This window comes from Euprymna scolopes, chromosome 19, assembly GCF_053919585.1.
Source record: "Euprymna scolopes isolate OS-2025 chromosome 19, ASM5391958v1, whole genome shotgun sequence".
NCBI classification, from domain to species: Eukaryota; Metazoa; Mollusca; class Cephalopoda; order Sepiida; family Sepiolidae; genus Euprymna; species Euprymna scolopes.
In genome coordinates, this window is record NC_136500.1 from 54,808,170 (window position 1) to 54,835,171 (window position 27,002).

The 27,002-nt window shown below is 35.7% G+C and overlaps 3 protein-coding genes across 7 annotated transcripts in view; 1 reads left to right on the forward strand and 2 right to left on the reverse strand.

The window, feature by feature from the left end:
• The window catches only part of LOC145303592 (sorbitol dehydrogenase-like), an 81,542-nt gene extending 72,650 nt beyond the window's left edge, over positions 1-8,892 (reverse strand). For 3 of the 5 annotated variants that reach the window (XM_080145146.1, XM_080145147.1, XM_080145142.1), the window contains exons 1-2: positions 8,718-8,892; positions 1,685-1,733 (exon numbers count right to left, since the gene is read on the reverse strand). The gene's annotated coding sequence lies outside the window, so the exon portion shown is untranslated. The remainder of the gene's footprint in view (positions 1-1,684; positions 1,734-8,717) is intronic. The other 2 variants (XM_080145145.1, XM_080145141.1) reach the window with 1 other exon arrangement.
• Positions 4,412-4,993, reverse strand: LOC145240216 (uncharacterized). The gene has a single exon (XM_080103799.1). The coding sequence runs from the start codon at positions 4,991-4,993 to the stop codon at positions 4,412-4,414; it is 582 nt and encodes a 193-aa protein (XP_079959925.1).
• LOC145303590 (sorbitol dehydrogenase-like) overlaps positions 6,149-27,002 on the forward strand; it is a 68,365-nt gene continuing 47,511 nt past the window's right edge. Inside the window, exon 1 of the mRNA XM_080145138.1 lies at positions 6,149-6,489. Within this exon, the coding sequence (XP_080001264.1) occupies positions 6,439-6,489 (51 nt within the window). The 5' untranslated portion in view covers positions 6,149-6,438. The remainder of the gene's footprint in view (positions 6,490-27,002) is intronic.

Here is a 27,002-nt window from a genome sequence, read left to right on the forward strand (position 1 = left end):
AAGATGAATGCAGTTTTACCTTCGACAAGGAAGTTGTGTACTTTATTGCATTTTTAACTATGCTAATTGTCTTCAAACTTGGTCAAAACATCAATCATAGTCAATCTAGAACTGATTTAATTTTAGGATATCTAAATCAAGGTTATAAAAAAAGGTGAAAGCCACACTTGGCAATAACTTTGGTTCTGTTCGTTACAAAAACTTGCTAATTAGCTCATAAATTGCCAATAAAGTCTAGTACTTTATATTACCTTGATGAAATTTCAAATTCCGATTTTTCCAAATTTTATGTATAGATTAGCAGATGGACCGGATTGAATGAAAATCAACAAATGTTCCATCGTCCCATACTTTTATTGTCATTGAAATGGATTGATTGCCTGATCCACTGAATGGCATTATTGTTGACCCTGATACAAAGATGTATGTGAATTGGGAGACCCAGCCATAATTTAAAAAGAATTTTTTTTTACAAAAAAGGCCTCTCAAGGATAAGTGTTAATGAGTTTACGGTAATCAATGGGACAATATCATAGTAATCATTAGTAGCGGAAATTTTATAAATTGGATTACTTAAGGGGACAACTCATCAAGAACTTGTTTACGTTGGACGACCATATTGTTGAACGACCATATTGTTGGATGGCCATATTGTTGAATGACCATATTGTTGGATGGCCATATTGTTGGATGGCCATATTGTCGAACAACCATATTGTTGAACGACCATATTGTTGAACGACCATATTGTTGGATGGCCATATTGTAGTTAATTGGAAAACAGGCAAACAGAAGAGAGTTCCACAGGTGGGCAGTTTTAAGAAAGAAGCTTTGTTCATGGAATCTACATTTTGGTTTTAACACAGATAAAGAGTGTGAGAAATTATTGATAGTGTTTTCAGCTAGACGAGTGTTTTTCATGAAAGTTTAGTAAGAAGGGGACCATAAATTGGGGCTCAGATGAGCACTTAGCATCAAAGTAATGATAAAGCAGAGAAAGGCTTGCAATATCTCTTCTGTGGAAAAGAGGTTGCAGGGAAGAGAAAAAGACACCCCTCACAATGAAGTTTATTTTGGACTCTGCCAAGACAGGGTAAGGTGTTTCTAGCAGCTCCTGCACAGATGTGGCAACAGTGCTCCATCCTTGGATGTACTTGGCTCTTATACGGGTAGAGAATTGCATCAAGAGTGAGATATCTACTGGAATGGTAGAAAGATCCCACCATTTTTCCAGTGACCTTGGCAATGGATTTGATGTACATGCTCCATTTCAGATCAGGAGTAAAGGTCAGACTCCAAAGCTTATCAAAACATGGAGCCTCCCTAAGACAAAAGCTATTCATTTCAATTGATGCCAGACGGGTATTAGGGCATTGATGATGTAAAGATAGAAGCTTGGTTTTAGATGCATTAAAATTAACCAGCCACCTCTTTCCCCATTGTACCATGTGCTCAAGATCAGAGGAGAGAAAATCAGAGAGAACTTGGTCGTTTACGACCTTTGAAATGTTACTATAGATGGTAGTATTGTCAGCATATATGTCTATGAATGATCTTAGGATGTGATTTGATAGATCATTGGTGTAGATCAGGAAGAGAGTTGGGCCCAGGATGAATCCCTGAGGTCCTTCCTCATTTAGGAAAAAACAATACCCGACATACTTTTTCTGTCTTCAGAGCTTACCCAATCAGCATCAGTAAATCCTGTTAACTTCAGGCTGCCTTCACATTTCCTGAAAGATAAACAAAAATTTAAAGTCCCTTTCAGATACCTGAATACATGCTTCACTGCATTCCAGTGTTCAATTGTGGGGGTTTGGTTGTACTGTGATAATTTATTTACAACCCATGAAATATCGGGTCTGGTGCAAGTAGATAAGTAAACCAGGCTTCCTATAGCCTCTCTGTACCTTGTGGAATCAAAGGATTTTGCTTCATTAGAGAAAGTTAAATTTTGTTCACAGTGTGTTAATCTGGGTTTGCAGTTCAGCATATTAAAATTTTTCTAATACTTTCTCAGTATATGTTCGTTGATTCATTTCTATTTCATTTGGTTTGACTATGAAGTTCACATCAAGAAATCTTGAGATTTGACCTAAATCTTTCATGTCAAATTTTTGTTTGAGTAGGGTCTTGACTTCCGTTACTGTGTCTAAGTTATTTATGGCAATCAAGATATCATCAACCCATACGAGAATAATAATTGTTTTATTTTATCAACTTTTTCAAACATGCATGGCTCGATAGTGCTTTTATTAAATTTTTCTTGTAGAAGTTCTTTACTCAGTAGATCGTTCCAATTTTTACCGATCTGTTTTAGGCCATAGAGTGATTGGTTTAATTTCCAAACAAGCCCATCATTGCCTGGAGTAATGAATCCTTCGGGTTGTTGGGTGAAAATATCACAGTCTATTTTGGCGTTTGGGTATGCTGATTTGCCATCCATCTAGTGAATTATCAAATCATACTGCACAGCAAATTGCATTAGAATTCGGATAGTGATCATTTTTGTGGTGGGTGCATATGTTTCATGGTAGTCCGTCTTTTATCTGACTGTACCCCTTGGCAACATATCTAGCTTTGTATTCTTCATTATTTTTGTCATCTTTTTTTATATCATACACCCATTTTCCCCCAACTAAATTTTTATTTTCAGGGAGGATTGTCAGAGTGAAAGTGTTGTTCTCCTTTAAGGAATTCATCTCCTTCTCCATTGCCAATTTCCATTTGTCAGCCTCCGGTGAATTTATAGCTTCATGATATGATCCAGGGATAGTTTTATTTTCACAAGAATTTATACATTCTTCATCTTTATCACTTAAGTTATTGCTAATGACGTAATCTTTTAAAAAAAAGTGGGTGGTTTTCTCTGTCTCAGTGGGTATCTTGGGTTTCTGTTTTCAGAACTGTCATTTGTCCTGTTACTTGTCTGTTCGCTAGCTTGCTGTTGCTATTTTCTATATCTCCCTTGTAGGGGTCAGGTAGAAGTTCGTTTGTTCTACTCTCATCGACTATATGTTCACTGAAATGGTCAGGATTTAACGAAGGAACCAAAGTTGAATTAATATATCTATTTTGGTTTGCAATATCCTGAGTGGTCTCCCTTGCATCGTTAAATTCATTTGTAAAAATCACTAACCATATTTTTTTTTACAGATTTCTTATCATTGAAATATACAAAATAGGCTGGACTGTATTTGTTGCATCCTACAAAAATTCCTTTTCTGCCCGAGAATCTAATTTTGTTTTATTTTGCACATAGGCATAACACGTTGTACCAAAAATGTTCATATTTTTAACATTTGGTTTTCTACCCTTTAATGCCTCATAAGGTGTCAGTTTTATTCGGTGATTATAGCACCTATTTCGAATATAAGTAGGACACAGAAAAGCATATGGCCACAGCTCGTTCTGCGGTTCCATTTTGGTGCGGTGAGTGAGGGGCTGAGGTATCGTGTCGGATTTGATGTTGAATAAGAAGTGATTTGAATTCTCTTGATGTGAATTCAGAACCGTTATCACTTCTTAATCTCTTAACCCTTCCATAAGGAGCACTATCTGCCAAGAATTGTTTTGTAGCGGCGACTGTGTTGCTTTTGTTCTTGAAGAAATATGCCATCACATAGCCTGAATAGTCGTCAGTAAATGTTATGGCATACTTGTAACCATTCATACTAACAGGTTCTATTTTCCCAGCCAAGTCACAATGAACTAGCTCTAATGGAAACCTGGCCCTTTTGTCTGGTTTTCTTGATCGCAAATTTTGCATTTTTCGAAGAGTACAAGTTTCACACGGTGGTATATTGTTTTTCTCAATAATGGTCATTTCCTCAACAGTAATTGGTATTTTCAAAATATCGGAAATATTACAATGGCCGAAAATTTTGTGCCACGTGTTCAAGTTGCGCCTCGTGTTATTAATACTATTTGTTATGCATTTATTTAAATAATAAAGTTTCTCCTTTTTCTTTATTTTAAATTTAATGCTGTCTTTGGTAGTTAGCATAGCATGATTTTGTGCAAATTCAACGCTGCAACCTTTTCCTATGGCGGCTTGTACCGACAATATGTTTTGTGTAAATGTTGGTATGAATAAAACATTTTTTAAATAAATATTATGCCTCTTTTTATAAATATCGTGTAACGTTATTTTTGCCGTTCCTTTCTTTAACGCTATATTATTTTTTTTGATCCGTCGGCAAGCTCCTGAGTTAAAGTCATGTTCAAACGTAACAAATTTTTTTTCATCATTAATAATATGGGCAGTGACCCCACAATCGACTAATAGTTCAAAGTTATCATAAATAATATGAGGGTTTATTCCTACCTTGTAGTATGAATGGCTGTTTCCTTCAGTTTGTCTTTTTCTGCAGAATTTTCTATCATGAGTTCTTACTTCGCTAAATTTACATCACCTGTTTTTGTTACAGTTTTTTGTGAAGTGGCCATATTTGTTGCACCGAAAACACGTTGGAGGTTCTTTATTTGATGTCTTCATGATGGCGTCTTCCATTTTGGGCTTCGTGTTTTCCTCATATGATCGTAGTGATGCCTTGAATTCCATCAAAGTTTGTGGTGTATCTCTTTGGGTAACTATGGCTTTTAATGTGTCAAAGGTAGGCGGCAACCCCTTGAGTAACATAGCTGTCGCCAATGCATCTGAAATTCTCTCTCCACCATTTCGTAAAGCAACTATCGCTTTTTCAGCACGTATCACGTAGCCGGTAAAATCTTTGTCCTCGTGTTTTTGGAGGGTAAACAGTTCGGTATACAAGGCAATGATTTTTGGTTTGCCTTGGGATAAATAATGTTCTCTTAAATTTTTAAAAGCATTCCTTCCATCATCTTTCGCATTTCGCATGATTAATGCCAAACTTCTATCATCTAGAACTTGGATGAGTTCTGCAAATATATCCTCGTTTCTCTGTGGGTCAATTTCATCATCTTCCTTTTTTAACCCGGCTTTTAATTTTAGCCTGTTAAGGTGCCCCATGAATTTAATTTCAAACATCTCTTTATTATTTTCATCGCCATCAAACATTAGTCAGCTGGGCCCATAACCTGTTAAAATAGACATGTTAAATGCATGTGGTGGTCAGTAAAAGAAGGAAGGTCCACACGCGGAGATAGGTTATCAACGTCTTTATTTCAAGCAGGTTAACACCAGAAAGAAGGAAACATGACCCCTTAAGGGGAGAGTTCTCAAATCAAAGCGGCATAACTCAGGATGCTAAGTTTACTCTCTTAACAGATATAAAATCGATTTTCTAAATGTTCATTTTCTACCTAGCTTTGTAAGTTTTTAATGGTTCAACTTATTTTAAAACGTTTATTTAGTTTTAAAAAAAGTAGTGTCGAGTGTTACCTTAGAACAAAAAAAAAAAATGTTCGACATGAGAGTCCAATGGCAATGTCAAGGTCGAACAACCGGTGTCACTTGAAATGTTCGCCAATATTCGTCTTCTGCTACGGGGTATCTAATTTTTACTTGATGCCAAACACATTATGTTAATAAATTATTGCTGGTTTTAATTCTTACGTTTCGGTTGTCTTTCTAATATGACCCCCCCCCCATATTAAAATGAAGTCAGTCGCCTGCCGTTGATTCCTTAATAGCCGCTCCCCACCCATCGACATGGAGTAAAATGTATTTTTTTTTAGAATAAACGAAATAACTACTTGATCAAATTACATGATTTTTGGAATAAAGCTATATTTCTTTTTTACAGTATTTATTTAAAAAACGGATGCTATTTTTTACAGTAATAATTTAAAGGTGCAGAAGCTATTTTTACAGTAATAATTTAAAGGAGTTTAAAGGCAGAGAAACTATTTTTACAATATTAATGTAAAGAACAGAATCTATATTTTTACAGTAATAATTTAAAAGTATAGAAACTATTATTTAAAATATTTTTTGCAGTATTAATTTAAATAATATGGCATGCATGCTCTTATTGGGGAATGTCAACGAAGTTGCACAAGTATTTTGTTTTGTTGTTGGTCAGGGTGCACATGTCTCTTGTTCCTATTTACTTGCCTCCCCACGAGGGCAGAGTTACGTGTTATACGTTCCTAAAAAGGGAGGTAAATACATACACAAAAATCGTGTTTACATAGAGTTACCTTCTCTTAGTGACGTCTCTCACTCAAAAAGATCGTTCACTAACGAAGTTCAATAGGATTTTAGAAACATCGCCTAGACAAGTACTTGAGTTAATAAATATATAGATAAAAAATTAATCTTCCAGTAAAAAAAAAAAGTATGTCATGTTTTGACTGAATTAATTCGTTATTAATTTCATAATTCCAGAAGCCAGGACAAGTTTTTACAACAGCCTTTCGTATGCGTGGCTCCGCTCGCTCCCCCCTTTCCTGATTTACTTCGATATTATTTCGCTGTTCCCTCCAACAAGCACGCTTCTTCTTTTTTTGATCATGGAAGAAAATCTGTCCGCTATTCTCTACGGAAAAAATGATTTGCGCATCGTAAGTTAAAAGACGAAAAAAATATGTTTATTGTTTGCGTTTACGCGTGCTTTGCAAACTTTTTTTTTTTCGAATAATATTATTTATCTTAAATATTCCACCCCCATTTCGGTGCTGTTGGCCCAACCGTCCATGTTTTTACATAAAGTTTAAGGTCTTAATTGTGAGAATCAGAAAGACCGATACTAAAAAAAAACTAACGGTATATTTTCCCCTTGAAGTTTTTATTTTTGTTGTTTTGGGTTTGTATTACTGTACACATAGATTCGAAAAAATTGTCAAAAAAAACAAATATATAACAAATAAATGTTATCAAAGGCAAGATAAGTTATTTTTCTACCTAACTAACTGGGTATATTTTTTTAATTGTTTTTATTTAATGTAACGTGTTTATTCAGCTCGAAAAACATACAGTGTTTACCGATGTATTGGAAAATTACATATGGCGCCCGACTCTCTCTTTGACACGGTAAGTTTGGAAAAAGGAGTTATAAATAAAAAACTCGACAAAATACTGTTAAAAACCCACCGAATATATGTCAGCCTATGTCACGGTAACATATATTGAGCGAGTTTCTAACAATATTTTGTATAGTTTTTATTTTTAACTCCTTTTCCCAAACTTACCGTGTCAAAGAGAGAGTCGGGCGCCATTTAAAATTTTCCAATACATCGGCAAACCCTGTATATTTTTCGAGCTGAATTAACATGTTACGTTAAATAAAAACACAAAAAACATATCCAGTTAGGTAGAAAAGTAACTTATATTGCCTTTGGTAACATTTGTTATATATTTGTTTTTTGACAACTTTTTCGAATCTATGTGTACAGTAATATAAATCCGGAAAGACAGCTAAAAAAAAGGTGTACTTTGTAATTTTTAAATCCTATTTCAGTCACCTAAATAATTTAGGATAAAATGAGTTTAGAACAGGGTTTTGGAAGAATTGCCCCCGGGCAACTCCTGGTATTGATTATTACGAATTAACATTTCTGACCCCTCCTCCTGCAATAAGATTCTATTTGTTTTTATTTTCTTTAAGGGATTATGTGTGAAAATATAAAAAAAGACTCCCCCCCCCCAAAAAAAAGATAAAAAACCCAACTATTTATAAGAAACCCATTATTTATTTAGAATTCAGAGTGGGCGATCAGTTTCGTATGCAAATTTTACATAAAATCATCACTTTATTTCTAGCGTTTTAGGGCATGGGGCTCCAAACTACGGCCCGCGAACCAGATCCGGCTCGCCAAAATCTTTAACCGGCCCGCGAAACTCTTATGGAAAACGTAAAAATATTCAGGAGAAAAAAAAAAAAAAAAAATGGAAATGTGTGAAAATAGTGAAGTGGCTTTTCTTTTTATTCAGAAAATAATTAAAAGAATGAGGGGGTTTGTATTACTGTACACATAGATTCGAAAAAGTTGTCAAAAAACAAATATATAACAAATAAATGTTATCAAAGGCAAGATAAGTTACTTTTCTACCGAACTGGATATATTTTTTGGGTTTTTATTCAAAGTAACATGTTAATTCAACTCGAAAAACATGCAGTGTTTACCGATGTATTGGAAAATTCAAAATGGCGCCCGACTGTCTGTTTAACACGGTAAGTTTGGGAAAAGATGTTATAAATAATAAACTAGACAAAATACTATTAAAAAACAACCGAATATATGTCAACTTATGTCACGGTAACATATATTGAGCGAATTTCTAACAGTATTTTGTCTAGTTTATTATTTATAATACCTTTTCCCAAACTTCCCCTCTATGAGAGAGAGTCGGCCGCCATTTTGAATTTTCCAATACATCGGTAAACACTGCATGTTTTTCGAGCTGAATAAACATGTTACACTGAATAAAAACACAAAAAATATATCCAGTTAGGTAGAAAAGTAACTTATCTTGCCTTTGATAACATTTATTTGTTATATATTTGTTTTTTGACAACTTTTTCGAATCTATGTGTACAGTAATACAAACCCAATTTACCAGTTTACCTTCTTGTTTTTTTTTTTTTTTTTTTTTTTGATTACGTATGATTTCACGACTTGGACTTTGGGTCAATCATAAAACAAAATAACGATACCCCCCCCCAAAAAAAAACAAGAAATCTTAAAAAAAAAAAAACGTTTAACTGCCATAGATAAGCTCGAATGACGCAGACATTTTTGCGTGTACATGGGGATGAATTATTTTATGTTAATTTGTACCAGAAACTTACCTTATGCTAAATTCTAAAATGATTGTTTTGTTTTTTTCTTTTCGTCAAGTTTTGCAGGGTGTTCATTAAAATCGCCCCTCCCTCCAAAAAAAAAAACAAAACAAACACAACAGAATCATATATTTTGGGGGGGAGGGGCGATTCAGCGGAGGGCGTTAATCTGCGAACTTATCCAACTGATTTTTATCTCCACAGTGATTTTAGTAACAAAAAACAAACAAAATAAAACGTACAACGCGCACCCCACTTATATATATATATATATATATATATATATATATATATATATATATATATAATAGGACAACAAGAGTATGAAATGAAGTCACAGAACTATATATTGGTAGATATAGAATGGATCATTTATTGAATAATGGAATAGAAGCAAAATTTGGGGAATAGAAGGGACTCTTTATGCCAGGGCATTTCGAAGCCTAATGCTTCTCATCAGAAGAGTAGAGAAGGTGCTAGGTATCATGGAGAAGATGCGGCATCTACCGTAGGGTTCATTAGGGACAAAAAAGATTAAGACGGATTATAGAATGTTGGGGGAAGCTTTATTGAATTCTTCTATCTTCTTCTTCTATATATATAAAAGGAAAAATGTGTGTGACTATTTCGTGTATGTCTTAAAAAGGCTTTTCTCGCACACGCTCCCGGGGTCGTTACTATCGCTTAAAATTATGTATATAGGTTCGAGATAATTATATGTAGGATTTGGGAACGCATGTAGCTTATAGATTTATTTACGTCGACTTTTACAAAATTATTGCTATTTTGGCTTCTCGCGTGTTGATTGGGCTTTTTAGTATAAATAAACTGAAACTAAACTCAAACGGACATTCTCGGCATTGCGCCGGGAAAAACGTCCAGCGTGACTTTATTTGACCTTCTTAATTAGGTCAAATGGAAGCAGCAGAGTTAACTTTTATTGCGCACGCCTGTTTTTATAGTTAAATAAATAATTTAAAACCTGTTAAACATTGTCTGTTGCCATGGCTCAATGGTTAACGTAGCACTTTTTTTTTTTTTTTTTTTTTCACACATTAATTTCCAACTCAAGGGTACGGGTTCGATTCTCATACTCACCTAGCAAAACATTTTTTTTTTATTATTTAACACAACCCCCCCCCCCCTCGGAGTTTTGATTTACCTCAAGACACCTGGGCATCGCCGGGTACTCCCCGCTAGTAGTAAATAAAGGAGAAGCTTATATCTACCAATATATAGTTTTGTGACTTCATTTCATACTCTTGTTGTCCTATTGTATAAGCTCCAATAATAATTGTTGAGCTTGGCATTATCCGGATAAGTCTCCTCTTATAGAATTGAACTCTGTTTTCCTCTTACGCATTAAGCTATATATATATATATATATATATATATATATATATATATATGTACATATATATTTTATTTTTTTTGTTGAAATGTTTTCAGTGGATTATTATTGATTAGACACTAATCTAGGCCCGGCCAAAACGGAAGGAGGAAGTAAATATTTTCTGACGGGGTCTCTCTTTAAAACTCTACCAAAAATCAAGTAATTATCCAATCAATATAGAATTTTCAAAGAAAGTGAAGAATGAACTTTATAAAGTGGTACTTTTTTCATAATCGATTTAAATATATATACTAGCATGCATGCCCGGCGTTGCCCGGGTTTTTGGAGGTGTGTATTGAGCAAAAAAAAAAAAAAAAAGTGGTAGTAGGAAAGCAGGCTCAAACCCATACCACGAAGGAGGTAAAGAACGGGAACAAAACGTGACGTCTTTGCTGTTACGACCACCGCCAAACCGGAAGTAACGTAGGTTTAAATTAAGGCTACACAATTGAAAAGAGGGGATGACTTTCAAAAATATCGATGAAAAAAGCGACCCCCTCCCTGTAGAAAAGTACCCAGTTGAGAGTGAAGAAATTAATGTTTTTAGCCAATTTTTCGGTATTATCTGAAGGGTTGAGCTTCAAAACGATACTGATCTTGTGAAAATCCGTCGCCTCTGTCGAAAGTTTTAGGCAGATATGCAAACATACATACATACATACATACATACATATATTGGTAAACTCAAATTTTCGACCCAAACTGATTAAAAAGCTTGCCCTATTTCTAAATACCTTTTATGTAAAATTTCAAATGTTTAGACCAGAAATTGTCTGAGTAATTTGGTAGAGACCGCAGAGATCAAATTTTTTAAAGCTTTGACCCCTATTATGACCCCTTAACAATTATTGTTTTGGAGTCAAATCAAGTTATTAAGTCAGATCCATGTTCAAGGAACCTATATCTAAAATTTCAATTGTTTATATCCAAAATTGTCAGAGGAGTTTGGTAGAGTTCTCAAAGGTCAAATCGTTGAACTTTTACCTCTTAACAGCCAAATTTCTGTCCGAAAATGGATTACAATGATTTTCCCAAATCTCAATATCCTGTATATCAAATTTCGAGTTTGTAGACTGAAAATTGACAGTTATTTTGTAGGGAAATGTACACAGACAGACAGACAGACGGACATTTTCACTTATATATATATATACTAGCATTTCAGCGTGGCGTTGCCCGGGTGTTTGAATGTGTATGTTGAGCAAAAAAAAAAAAAAAAAAAAAGTGGTAGTAGGAAGGCAGGCTCAAACCCTTACCGCAAAAGAGGAAAAGAACGGGAACAAAACGTGACGTCTTTGCTGTTACGACCACCGCCAAACCTGAATTGACTTATGTTTAAATTAAGGCTAAACAATCGAAAGGAGGCAAAAAAAGCGACGCCCCCTCCTCCTCTAGAAAAGTGCCTAGTTGGAGGTGAAGATATTAACGTTTTTAGCTAATTTTTCGATATTTGTCGTATGAAAGGTGGAACTTTAAAACGATACTGGTCTTGGTAAAATCCATCGCATCTGTCGAAAGTTTTAGGCAGACATGCAAACATACATACATACATACATTTATATATTGGTAAGTAAAAATTTTCGACACAAACCAATTAGAAAGCTTGCCCTATCTCTGAATACCATTTATGTAAAATTTCAAATGTTTAGACCAGAAATTGTCTGAGTAATTTGGTAGAGACTGCAGAGATCAAATTCTTTTAAACTTGGACCCCTATTATGACCTTTTAACGTTTATTGTTTTGGGCTCAAACCAAGTTATTAAGTTAGATCCATGTCAAAGGAACCTATATCTAAAATTTCAAGTGTTTAGATCCAAAATTGTCAGAGGAGTTTGGTAGAGTTCTCAAAGGTCAAATCGTTGAACATTGACCTCTTAACAGCCAAATTTCTGGCCGAAAACCGATCACAAAGATTTTCCCAAATCTCAGTACCCTGTATATCAAATTTCGAGTTTGTAGACTAAAAATTGAAAGAGTTATTACGTAGGAAAATGTACACAGACACACAGACACGTTCACTTTTATATATATAATAGGTAATATATATATTTGTGTGATTTTTTTTCATTTATTTTCCAGTTACCCATCTATTTGTTTATTAACTCGACTGGGATGATGCTCTTATTTCGATGTTTACAACTATATCTCATGCCAACTCCGCTGTATATTAATACTGTTAATATCGTCTCTGAAACAATCCTACACAAATTTAAGTTCTTATTCTTTGAATTTTTAGAACATATGTAAATAATAATTGATTAATTTCGTTTACCGCCAATTGACACTACATTAGTCTTGGAAAATTTAACTTCCCTTCTATTGAGCTAATTGTATATCTGCAGTATGTTGAATGAGTGGTCATAATTTTCATGGTTTCCCCACCAATATAAAGGTTTCCTCAGTAGTTGATTCTTCATTGTGTTCTCCTGTTCTGGCTACAGACCATTATTTATATATATATATATATATATATATATATATATATATATATATATATATATAGTGTGTGTATAATATAATAATTGTTCAAGTTCTAAACATCAAGTTTTCTCAGTCGGTCATCTATTACTTTTCAAAAAGTAGCCATTACAATATTATTTCGTATTGCGACTACTATATCTGCAAAATTATATTATTGCTGCATATTAAGTAACGCAGAGGTAGAGACCGCAGAGGTAAAAGTTTTTTTTAACTTTGATCCCTATTATGACTCCTTAACATTTATTGTTTTGGGGTAAAATCAAGTTATTAAGTCCGATCCATGTCCAAGGAACCTATATCTAAAATTTCAATTGTTTATATCCAAAATTGTCGGAGAAGTTTGGTAGAGTTCTCAAAGGTCAAATCATTCAACTTTTACCTCTTAACAGCCAAATTTCTGACCGAAAACCGATCACAAAGATTTTCCCAAATCTCAATACCCTGTATATCAAATTTCGAATCTATAGACTTTAAATTGTCAGAGTTATTGCGTACACACACACAGACACGTTCACTTTTATAGATATATAGATTTATATATATACTAGCAAAAGTACCCGTCATTGACTGGGTTCAAAAACAGCCTACAGAAAATGGATTCTGATTTATGAAAAGGAAGGGTTGTAAATTTGGGTTGAATTTGGGGGTATCAAAACCAAAATAAGATATGATGAAAGCAAAAATAAAATAGATAAACCCCATAATTTATTATACCATACCTGTTCACACTGAAACACTTATCACAATATTCTGTGGATCTATATTAAAAAACCTTGTTAAACTTTGTGACATATTTCCATTCTATGGAGGTCAGGTGCGAACGAACACCCCATAATTTTATTATACCATGTTTCTTCAAACTGAAACATAATGATCAAAGCATACTTACGCATATAGATATGAAAAGTCTTTATTAAAGTGTGGTGTAAATGAAGAAAAAGAGAAACAAGAACGACCGACCGCGTTTTTGTGTGGCTTACCTCGTGTTCATAATGAAGAAGAAAGAAACAAAAATGGCCGCCCTGTTTCTTTATATGCCTACAGGGTGACCACGAGGTATGCAAATGAGATGCTCCTGATTGGAAATAAAAGAGGAGTGATTTGGGGAAGGAGGGATTCTGAAGTTTGATTGCGAGCAGAGAAGGTGTATTTGAAGAAGAGAAAAGCTAAAGTTGCAGAAGTTCGTTTTGGAGTGGAGAGAAGACGCGTCAAGTGGGAACAGGAAGGTGAAAGTTCGGACAGCAGTGTCACGCAAGCGACCAGCTATTTCGGCGTATCAAGCAATTAACATGGCTGAGTGGAGACTGAGCACTCAGATGTTGAGACCCTTTACTGGGGAGGACGACCTGATTAAGTGGCTGGAGAAATTAAAAATGGTGGCGAAGTTGCAAAAGATAGAAGATGTGGTCACCCTGTTGCCGCTATACTTAGAGGGGGAAGCCCTCACGATTTACCAGCAGATGCGAGATGAAGACAAGGAAGACCTTGCCTTAGTGGAGCAAAGGCTGAAATTGGCCTTCGCGGAGGGCCCATTTGAAGCACTTGGCAAGCTGTCAAGTTTGAGGTGGACCGGCGAGTCCGTTGACGTCTTTGCGGCAGAGATCAGGAGACTGGCAGGGTTGGCTGGTTACGTGGGGAGGAGCCTGGAGATGACAGTAAAGCTGTACCTAGTGAACGGCTTCCCAGAGGAAATCTCTGCGAACATGCAGAGAATCACGGGGATCCATTCTATGGAAGTGGACGATCTCTTGGTCCACGCCAGAGTCCTAGTGAAAAATGTTAAAAGCCCAATCGTGGCTGCAGCTGTGAGTGGAAATATGTGCATGAGGCCTCACTTGAATGAGAGGCAGCCGGCGAGGCGACAGGAGGGGAGACCTGCCATCAAGTGTTTCCGGTGCCAGGGTCCTCATCTGATCAAGGACTGCAAAGAGCCGAGACCGGGGATCACGTGCTACCGATGTGGACAAGTGGGGCATATTAGCCGCTATTGTGTTGCTGCACGGGACCAGGGAAACGAGTGAAGGGGAGCTATTGCGCCAGTGGTTACCCCTTCTGTGTGGAAATGGCGCATGATGGAACATTGCCTCGGTTACCGGTGGTAGTCAATGGGAAGAGAGCCATAGCCCTTGTCGACACAGGCTGCACTACAACGCTGTTAGCGAGGAATGTCGCGAGGTCATGGAGCGGAACCAGGATTATTAGGACCGTGGATGGCAGGGATGTGAAATGCCTAGGAGAGACGACAGCGGAAGTAATGGTGCAAGGGGTGCCCATTGAACTGCAAGCCCTAGTGTTGAATCATCTGGTCGGTGGTGTCGACGTGATTATAGGTATGAGTGCAATTAACCGACTGGGGGGCGCTACGTTAAGAGGGGGCCAAGTGACGTTTGGACGTCTTAGCGCAGTGGGGATGGCAGGAGTGGAAGGTGATAGAACTGTCAGAACCCCAAAACCGGAGGTTTGCTGCATTAAGGACAAAGATTTCCTGGCGAAGTTTGATGGCGTGAGGTGGACGGTGGAATGGAAATGGATCTCCGGGCCCCCAGAACTACAGAATAAGGTGGGCTGCTACGAAAACACCCTGCGAGGAGAAATAAGAAAAGGATTCGAGGAAGAAGTGGAGAGGTGGATAAAAGAAGGAATTCTGAAACCGTGGACAGGGGAAGAAAAAGGAGTGTTGCCACTACTGGCGGTTGTTCAGCCTACCAAAAACAAGATTAGGCCCGTGCTGGATTTTAGGGAATTGAACAGACACGTAGCCTGCCACACTGGAACGGGGATCGACGTATGTGAGGATGTCATGAGGAAATGGAGAAGAATGGGGCGAGCCACTAAGATTGTCAATCTGAAATCGGCATATCTGCAGATCCATGTAGATGAAAAACTCTGGCAGTACCAACTGGTCCGGTACAAGGAGCGGGTGTATTGTCTGACGAGGTTAGGCTTTGGGCTGAGTTCAGCCCCCAAAATTATGACTGCCGTACTGAAGACAGTGCTGAGCAAAGACTGTACAGTGGAGGAGGCCACTAGCTCGTACATTGACGACATCCTGGTGGAGGAGGCAGAGGTGACAGCAGAGAAAGTAAGAAGCCATGTTGAGAAGTATGGGTTAACCGCAAAACCGGCGGAGGCCCTAGATGGAGGAGCGGTGCTGGGGTTGAAACTAAGGCGAGATGGAAAAGACAGCCTTGTCTTCGAACGAGGGAATGCAATACCCGAAGTCGGATCTGAGCTGACGAGGCGAGAATTCTCAGTCTGTGGGAGGCTGGTCGGGCACTATCCTATCGCTGGCTGGCTCAGGATAGCATGCAGCTTTCTTAAACGACAAACAGGCACTGATGACTGGGAAGGCCGTGTGACGAAGGAGGTCACGAACATGCTGCAAGAAGTCATTGCGAGAGTGAGGAATGAGGACCCAGTGAAAGGGAAATGGTATGTCAGCGGCGAAGACGCGGGTGTGGTTTGGTGCGATGCCAGTAACCTGGCGTTGGGCGTCGTACTAGAGATAGGAGGTGTAACTGTGGAGGATGCGGCGTGGCTAAGAAAAAACGACTTCTCCCATATCAACGTAGCAGAACTAGATGCCGCTATAAAAGGAATCAATCTGGCCCTGAAATGGGGATTGAAAATAATTGAAGTCAAAACCGATTCGGCAACGGTAGCGTCGTGGATTCGGTCGGCAATAACTGGCGATAAGAGAGTTAAGACAAGGGGTGCTGCGGAAATGCTGATCAAGCGCAGACTCGGAGCGCTCACTGACCTGATAGCGGAATTCCAGTTGAGAGTATCTGTTGTGTTGGTCCCGTCAGAAAAAAACAAGGCGGATTCGATGACACGCGTGAAGAAGGCCTGGCTGCAGGAGGGAAAGGAGGTCTCCTCGGTATGCTGTGCAGGGGAAGAAGTCAAAGAGTCACACGAAATGCACCACTTTGGTCGAGAACGAACGTTATTCCTAGCCAGAGAGGTTTACCCGGAGACCACCGAGGAGGAGGTTAGGGAGGTGGTGGAGAACTGTCGAGAGTGCCAGTCAATTGACCCTGGACCGTCCAGACACGAAGCAGGAGAGCTACATGTTGCGGAGGACTGGAAGCGATTGGCCATTGACGTGACACACTATCGCCACAAATTGTATCTGTCGATGGTCGACTGTGGACCGGGAAGGTTTGCCATCTGGAGAGAGATCAGGGCAGAAGCTGCATGGGCGATCGGAGGGGTCATCGAGGAGATATTTTTGGAGAGAGGCCCGGTTGAGGAACTCTTAATGGACAATGGCCCCGCTTTCCGATCAGAAGCCTTTAAAGGGGTGTGCGATAAGTGGGGAGTAAGGCAATTTTTCAGAGCAGCGTATCGGCCGAGTGGCAACGGAATAGTGGAGAGGAATCATCGCACCATTAAAGCCGCTGCGGAAAAAAGCAACGTATCACCCATAGAGGCGGTGTTTTGGTATAACATCTCGCCGAAGACCAAACAAGATGAGACAACTGTGCCTCATAGGGCCGTTTTCACATATAAGTGGCGGCATCCGTGCAACAAAGCAGCAGGAATTGAGAGTGAAGAAGCCACTATCAAAGTAGGTGAAGAGGTGTGGGTGAAACCCCCCAATGCACAGTGTACCACTCTTTTAAAAGAGGGGTCATAACAGGATTGCAGTCGAAGAACAATGTGATGGTGAATGACGTTCCCCGGCATATCTTAGACCTGCGTCGTGTGACATTGCCGGTATGCAGTGAGGGCAGTGAAGAAGAAGAAATCGAGGGCCACCGAGAAGCAAATGATGCTGCTCAACCTGACTTAGGCCCGTTTTGTAGTGAACCTGAAAACGTTAACCCCCGAGAAGTTGTCCCCCAGAGGCCTCGACGTGAGAGGAGGCGGCCTGCTTGGATGGAGGATTACGAAGTATCCTATTGATCTCGAAGATCAGGGGGGGCGTGTGGTGTAAATGAAGAAAAAAAGAAACAAGAACGACCGACCGCGTTTTTGTGTGGCTTACCTCGTGTTCATAATGAAGAAGAAAGAAACAAAAATGGCCTCCCTGTTTCTTTATATGCCTACAGGGTGACCACGAGGTATGCAAATGAGATGCTCCTGATTGGAAATAAAAGAGGAGTGATTTGGGGAAGGAGGGATTCTGAAGTTTGATTGCGAGCAGAGAAGGTGTATTTGAAGAAGAGAAAAGCTAAAGTTGCAGAAGTTCGTTTTGGAGTGGAGAGAAGACGCGTCAAGTGGGAACGGGAAGGTGAAAGTTCGGACAGCAGTGTCACGCAAGCGACATAAAGTTTGTGCCTATTTCCATTCTATGGAGGCCAGGCGCGAACGCAGACCTCACAATTTTATTATACCATCCCTATTTAAGTTAAAACATACTTATCAAAGTATTATTATGTACATCTACATCAAAAACATTTGTAAACGTTTTTTTTTAAGTTTTAAATTTTTTATTTCCATACTTTGTGGACCAGGCGCGAACACAGACCCCACAATGTTAATGAACCACCATTCTGCCATATCAAACATACCCATTCCTGTGTCTCGATACATCTTCTATCATTATATGTAATCAGTTTTTTAAAATAGTCAACCATATAGGAGCCTATTCCTCACTAGACACACACACACACACATTCAGTTTTATATATATATATATATATATATATATATATATATATATATATATATATATATATATATATATATATAAAATGGGTTAACAGTACACACATTCTTCAAACCAATAAAAGAAAACACACACACACACACATCCTACCCTAAATGAAAAGAAAACACACAAGCAGAAAGAGAGAGTGAGAGAAACACAAACACAGGAGTGACCACAGCCCAATAAAAGAGTAATAAAAATTGAACATTCCAATGAATAATAGACACTTACATGTTTCCACCTCTTGGAAACATTTCAAATGAACTACGAAAATGCTATTTTTACATCTCCAACACATTTTGAAAATAATTTTTGAGGAGGACGCTTCACAGAACGTCTGAAACGTGTTAAAAACGATTTCAATTGATTTAAAAACATTATTACAATGATCTAAACATAATTCTCAATGAAAATCCAAGACACGGAATAATAAAATAATGTTAAAAAGTACACATTGTTGGTGACCACCCCCTTATTTATATATATATATATATATATATATATATATATATATATATATGTGTGTGTGTGTGTTAAGATTTTTGTTCCTTAGAAGTGCTGGTTGAGTTTGGATAAAATGAATACGTATTATACGTTTGAAGCCAAAACAACACATTATTACAAAATTATTATTGAAATTCATAAATATATTTCAAAGGAAACCTTCATCTTCAGTATGTTTTTTTTTTTTTTTGCTAAATGTTAAAAATCCGAATTTTGAATGTGTATAATTTTTCATTTGTGTTTTGAAGTGTGAAATTCGTTGAATATGTTAATAATAAGCACGGCTAAAAAATTTTTAAAAAAATAATTTTTTTTTTTTTTTAAAACAAATTAAACTCCATTATTCTTGAGCAACCTTTTTTCCATAAAGATAAAATCTGAATTTTATCATATGAAAAGTAGAATAAAACTTTTTCTGTTATTTTTAATAGAATTTAAAATTTAAAATTTTCCAAAACCACACACCATTCACCATCAGTTTTGTCTTGATTGATGAAACATTTAAATAGGCTTTTGAATTAATTAATTTTTTTTTACTAAATAAAATTTAGGATAATTTGCTGTACAAATATGTAAAAATAGTATAAGTACCTGAATTTCAAATAATTCCAACTTTTTAAATCACTCTATAGATTTGTGAAGCGAAATTAAAAATAACAAAATTTAATGATAGTTTAAAATAATCTATAGCGGCCCGGATAGGACTAAATAAACTTTATTTAGCCATGCCTTTTTAGCGTTTTATTTGATGATTAAATGAAGAGTTTAATTCTTTTTCATAAGCTGCATGTTGCCTACATAACCCTTGAAGTTAAGCAACGATGAGGCTGGCCAGTACCAGATGGGTGACCATTTTGGAAATGCTATGTGTCGTATGTGTTGAAAACGACTGCTGTATCTAATATCACGGTTGGTCTACGATAGGTAAATTAACAAGAAATTGCTGAAAGAAATTTATCATATTTTTAGCAAAATGCGCAGTTATTTATTTATTTATTTTTTTTTTTTAATCGATTCATCAAAGCATTTCTCATTTCATGGTATATTAGCAATATTGGTCTCACTAAAAGAGAATTATTAATTTATTTTTCAAAGATTTAAAAGTAGTGTTTTTTGCAAAAATAATGAAAATATATAATTTTTTTTTTTTTTTTGCTAATCTGAAAGATAACGTATTCAACGAATTTCACACGTCAAAACACAAAAGATAAAAAATAAAGCACATTCAAAATTTAAATTTTCAACCTTAAAGTCTGATACGTGCGCAGTTGTTTTTTTTTTTTTTTATCTACAATTCTTACCCTCCCCACAATACAATATATTTTGTTCAGTTTCGGCTGATTATTTTAAGCATATTTGTATATATATTATATATATATATTATTATATATCAATTATGACAAAAAATACACTATTATGATTATTATTATTATGATATTGTACCCACAAATAAAGAAAGGAGTGTTTTCTAGACAATATATATATATATCAATTATTACAAAAAAATACACTATTATGAAGTTCACTTTTCACTTATTCAGTGAAAATTTCATATTGATTGGATAATTACTTGATTTTTGGTAGATTTTTAAAGAGAGACATCCTCAGAAAATACTCCCTCCTTCCGTTTTGGCCGTGCCTTTGTTAATAATAATTGTTATCTTTCAGATTAGCAAAAAAAAAAAAAAAAATAATATATTTTCATTATTTTTATGAAAAGCACTACTGTATGTATATAAAACTAGCCTAGTGGCCAGGCGTTGCCCGGGTGGTTGGAGGTGTAAAAAAAAAAAAAAAAAAGTGGTTGTGGGTAGGCAGGCTTGAACCTGTGATGTGAAGGTGGAAAAGAAAGTGAAAGAAAATCTGACGTCTTACCGCTACTCCATGATGCAAAGTCTAAAGCGTTCAAATTTAGCATAGTCAATAAAAAAGATGACCTGCAGAATTAGCGTGGTTTTTAAATCTCCCACAAAGGGTGTTTTTAATGTGGGGTAAAACCAGCTCCCTCAAAAAAGGGGGCACTCTGGCAGTATCCAAATAAATAGTAATTGTCTCAGTATGAAGGGTTTCCTTTACATTGACCAAGGATCAATTACAGAATAGATACTACCCGGCTGGAAAGCCAGGCACCAGACATTTGCGTTTGATTAGTTTCGCTTTATTTATATGAAAAAGACAAAAAAACACTCGAAATGACGGCACAGAGGGAATTTTTTTTAAACACTATAAAAAAAAAAAAGATAGCCGATGTCTGCTTGTGAATCTGAGAACCCCGACGCAATTATTAGACTAGCCTGGGTGCCCAGCGTTGCCCGGGGGTTTGGAGGTGCGTGTGTTGAGCAAACAATTAAAAAAGTGGTAGTAGGCAGGAAGGCTTGAACCCATACTGTGAAAGAGAAAAAGAATGTTAAAAAAAAAAGGACGTCTTTGCCATTGCGTCCATCACCAAACCGGAAGTGCCCAAGGTTTAAATTAAGGCTTGTCAATCGAAAAGAGATGACTTTCGAAAATATCAGCAAAAAAAGCGACCCCCTCCTTGTAGAAAAGTGGCCAGCTGAGGGTGAAGGAATTAATGTTTTTAGCCAATTTTTCAATATTTGTCGTCCAAATGGTCAAGCTTCAAAATAATATTGATCTCGTGAAAATCTGTCACCTTTGTCGAAAGCTTTAGGTAGACATGCAAACATACATACATACATACATACATACATACATACATACATTTAAACAGACAGGTGAGATTTGTATTATAGATAGAAGATATGAAAGATATAATTATTTTAAATTGAGGTGCTTATGTTTTAATATTTTTGCATATTCTTATAGCAAATCATTCTAAATCTTATTTAGATGAAGAAAAATTTTAATTGATTCAAAAAGTTTAAAAAATATTTAATTTTTCATCCATTGATACAAAAACTGGCGATAAACTTGTTTTTTTAATTAAAAATAGTTGAAAATTTTTAATATTATTCTGCTTTTCATATGATCAAATTCAGGCTGTTATCTTTCTGGAATAAAAAGTTGTTCAAGAATAATAGATTTTAATTTGTTTAAAAAAACAACTTTTTTTTTTCCAGTTTTTTGCCGTGCCTACTCTAATCTACCAGATTATCTAAAAAAGAAAGCAAAAAGTCAATATTTGGACATTTGACAGGAGTGCTCAGTTTTTAATTACAATGTTCTAGTAAATCGATCCCCGATATTGGAAAAACTCAACATTTTCGATTTTCCAAAATTTTCTTTTCCTTTTTTTTTGGGGGGGGGGGGTAGGTGCCATTATTTACGGGAAGGGATTTATAGCTACCTTTTTTTTTTTTTTTTAGCTCTCATAATTTAATTTAAAGCTTAGTTTTAACCTCAGCGTCTATCATGGTAGGGGCAAGTTTAACCATATCTAGTTAAAGGGAATAACGGTACCCAGCATCTTTTCATGAGTGGAAAGAAGGGAAGTAATAGATCCATCCTCAATCATTTTGTTTTGCAAATCCATACGGGTGAAGTTCGAATCCTGCATCCTTCAATCTGTCACTACACAGAAAGGAGTGAGTCATAATCATAACCAGTAGTGATTAAGTTGTCAACATAAAAATTGTTAGTAATTACAGAGGAAGATATATGTGAGTTATATTGCTCTGCATGAAACTTGATATGTAGCTGAGAATGAAGTGGCTGGCATTAAAGCCAAAATGATAGTTATACATATAGGTATACAATTTTTAGTTTATTTTGAGAAAAAAACAAAATCTGTTTTTGTCCTGATCAGTTCTCAGGCAAATTTGCAGAAAAGCCTTACAAAAGGACATAGTTATTCTTCCTAAAATCCAATAGCAGGTCAAGCAGTTGTGCTGTCAAATACAAGCAACATTCGCTGCATTATTAATAGAAATGTCGTTTGTTTCAAGGAACAATTAAAAACAGGCAAATTTTTGTGGTGACACCAAGGCACTCCTTAATAATGGGTCTGTGAGGGATTCAACAGTACTTTTCATACTTTCCAGAAGGAAAATAGAAAGGTTTGACGAAACTACTTTCCTCATATTTTTCGAAAACTCGTAAGTAATTGTTATATAAACCCTTTTTCTCTAAGGAGTCTGCCATCCTTAGCATAATTCACATAAGACACATAGTTGGAATCTACCTTAGACAATTTCTCAAAGTCCCAGAGCAAATCAATATAATATTTACCGTTTATTTTTTAGAACAATAATTTTTTTTTTTTTTTTTTTTTTTGAAGTATCGATTTTCTCTCCATTGTAAGAAGATAGTTTAGAATTCTCATTGATTCTGACAGAATCAAGATAAAGAAAATTTTCAATTCCGCGTTCAACCGAAGAGTCTTCAAAAAACAAACTGTGTGTCAGAATATGAGGGAATAAAGTTCAACACACTTTTGACCAAATAGCAGCAACATTGATGTAATGATCAGACAACCCGATCAAAGGGAGGCAACTCAGACAGAATTTTCTTATTAGATTTGGATGTCAAAAAATTACACCAATTACTAAATGGAATAATTCTATTTGAAATTTTGCATGCTATCCCATTGAGGCATTTAACTAAACGGAAATGCTTTATCTGCTAGATCAAGTCCAAGCTGACAAGACGGTGCCGTTTCAATCTTTATAACCATGACAGAGGTGACATCCTACTTCCATCATATAAGAGGTAATTTCATCAAATCTGTGCACTTGAAATTTTAAATTGAGATTGTCTGTGAAGCAAAAGGAAAGGGGTTTTGTAATTCCAATTTTAGGGAGACAATGTACTCCGGAAGGTCCATGGATCGTTCCTATGAAAGTGTTAATAGGCATTACTATGAATGTAGGTACTAATTTTTCCCGAAAACAATTTTGTAAAATAATCTAAGAGAAAAAAAGATTGATTTCCAGTGTCCAATATATCAATTGAAGGAAACTGAAGGTTCTTTATCCTTCATAGATACTTTAAATACTGGAAATATACAATCATCCTGATCGAATGAAGTAGTCCTTCCCACAAAGGGCTTTGGGGTGTTTGCACACATGACAGAAGTGAGTTTTCATTCCCACAAGTAACACAAGGATAAGGAAATCCTTTCTTCCCTTTACAGTTCTGATCAAAGTGATTATTTTAAATTTTACAGTTCTGATCAAAGTGATTATTTTAAATTTTACAGTTCTGATCAAAGTGATTATCTTAGTACAGATTTGAAGGTCCTTGGCTCATTGAACCATCAAGTCATAAATAGAATATTTAGAGCAGTCTTTAACTGTATGGTCTGCAAATTTACACAATTTATGAATTTTAGAATGTTCACTTGTATTATTAGTATGAAGTTTTGATCCATATCCTTTTTATGATTAACAGTCTTATTGTCAGAGTCAACTGCTACATTGGGTTAAACATCTGCTGAAGAAGAATAAGAAAAAAATGGCAGTTTTGGTGAGCAACTCTCTTGCTTCTTTACACCCAAAAGCGCTGCCTATAAAAATTCTTTTATGTCAAAACAGTTGGCCATAATAGATGTGAATGAAGGATAATACTCCTTCGTTCTCGACATCAATTCATTCTAACATTAATTGGGAATTTGCGGAACAGGATATGAGCCACAATTATACCAGAAGTAGAGTTTTCTATGAAAAAAATCTGTTCCAAAAGATTCAGATGAGTCTAGTTGTACTTGTTCTGCATAAGTTTTAAATTCTTCCAATTCCGTTATCTGGACTGTCTGAGGAATAAGTTCATCCAAAATTCAATCCTTTATAAGAGAAGGATTCAGGAATTTTTCCTTCAAACAATCCAAAGCTACAGTATAATTATCAAAGGAAACATCTATATTTGAAATCAAGTCAAAGGCTTTCCCCTTTAACTTGGACTTGAGGAAAAGCAATTTATCTGCTTCCCCTAAATTAGGAGTGCAAAATTCAAACCTCTGGAAGGTTCTAAATTCAAATTTGTTAGCAGAGGGAGACCCACTAAAGTTTAAACATTCCAAGTCCAACATTAAAGAGAAACTGAGTTTTTACACAACCTTCACGGGCAGATTTTAATTTATGCAATTCTTCCCTAATATTGGAAGAGAATTGTTCAGAATCCTGACAAAGCGTCAACCTTTCCTCCTGGGAAGATTTTAAAAAGATCTGATCAAATAAGTCGTCCAATTCACTCAGCCATCTTCCTATATCCATTGCTCTTTACTTGATAGAGGTCAGGGAGGAATTATTATCTTTTAACCATTTCACCATGTTCGTGATGCGGCACTTTTTTGCTTCTATTTTAGCAAATAAATCTTTTGAAGCCGCCATGATGTTTCTTAGAAATGCCACGTAGGCTGAGAAGCGAATGTAAATTTATCTGCACAACTGCACATTCATGAATATTTACCAAGTTGATAACGACAACAATGTTAAAGTGATAAAAAGTAGGAAAATTATAAAAGACATTTGACTAAACATGACCAGGTAATATCCACAAGATGAAACAAAACGAGAAATAAAATTTAAAGGAGAGAATAAAATTTATTCCCCCTCAAAATAGCAGCATTATTTTTATATTTTTAAATAGGCAAGGCAATTAATAATTGAATTTTTTATTTTTAAGACAAAATAATCTCAACCCGCAAAGGAGTATTCAAATACCGAGCAACTATGGTTCATAGTGAGTGTTTGCAAAAAAAGAAAATCTCTATTTCAAAATGGCGCAAGAAGCCACATCAAATGCAATGTTAACTTAAAACCCACGTTTTATGATAATGCTTTACCAAAAAATTATAATTAAAATTAAATCAGATATAGAAGGAACTTATATCCATACTCTGCAATGAGTATTACAATATTAAACCCAGGGGCGGAGATGGGACTAGTGCAACTCGTGCCTGGCACGACCAATAACTCGGTCAATGTTATTCAAAATGGGTTAAAAATCATCCATTAATTTCAAGCAAACATACTTAGTCTGATCTCAATGAAATTATGTATCTATTCAAGTTTCGATAACTAAGTAGCCAAAAGTTCATAATTATATCTGGGAATAATACAACGATGCTGTATTGAACGGATGGTCTTTCCGGCCACCGTCAGATCCATTGAACATTGAAATCGGCTATAATGTTGAACATGCGCATTCTGTGCCAGCACAAAACCCCTCTCATAACAGTAATGTTAGAGAAATCTCGCTTTTCACTGTAGCCAGTGACAAAATCTAGTCAAAGGTTCGTGCTAAGAAAATTTAGCACATGTAGACGCCTGTTTTGGGAAGAGAGAGAGAGAAAGAGAGAGATCTATAGACACATAGGTACGCATAAACACATAAGGAACGATTACTACTACTGCTGCAATATGTAGTAGTACGAATAGCTATGTGTAAATATAACCACGCGTATGATTGTAAATATCAGTATGAATTCATTGTTTCATTAATTAATAAAGAACAGGTTTTGAATGAGAGTGAATTTGTTTGTTTTTTTATTGAGGAATGTTTTTTCGTGAATTTTGAATCATAGAAATCTACGAAAAATACGGATTTTAAGTCATTTTATATTAATACTAGGTACGGGCAAAATGAATGGCGATGCTCAAAATGTATAAACATTTTGACCCCTCCCTTTACTTAAAAATTCACCAAAAATCAGGAAATTAAGCAATTTTAATGAAATTTTCAGTATTTATCAAATAATGATCGCGGAATATAATGAACTAATTATTTTATTTAAATCTTAGTTAAAATGTATTATTTTGTTTAAACAAATAATACCTTTACTAAAGTTATGGTTTTCAGTAATAAATAAAAAACGAAAATATTTATTTTTGCTTTTTTATGTAAATAAACCATCGTAATTTGTAACAATAAAATAAAAATAGAATAATTTTTACAGAAATATTATGAAAAAAGTCCGTATTAATGAATTCGATATAACTCGAAGAAAAATTAATTTCTCGAACTACCAATATTATCATTGAATTCAGCATTGTTCATTTAATATTTTCACAAAAAAATTATAATTGCAGAAACTATTTCTACTTTTTTTACGCTTACATTTTTAACGTAATCTTTACATGTAAGATTCTAATAATTTCCATTGAACGCAAGAACGTATAATTATCAACGTAAAATAATGTCCATATAATCTTGGAAAATAAAATAAAAAAATTAAATTGACAAACAGGAACATAGAAAAATAATTTAATTAAAAAATCGTAAACATTATACGAACGTTCCATGTCGGTAACTACGGATGCGCAGAGTTGGAAAGAAAACCAGTCTGTTTTGCCCTCCCTC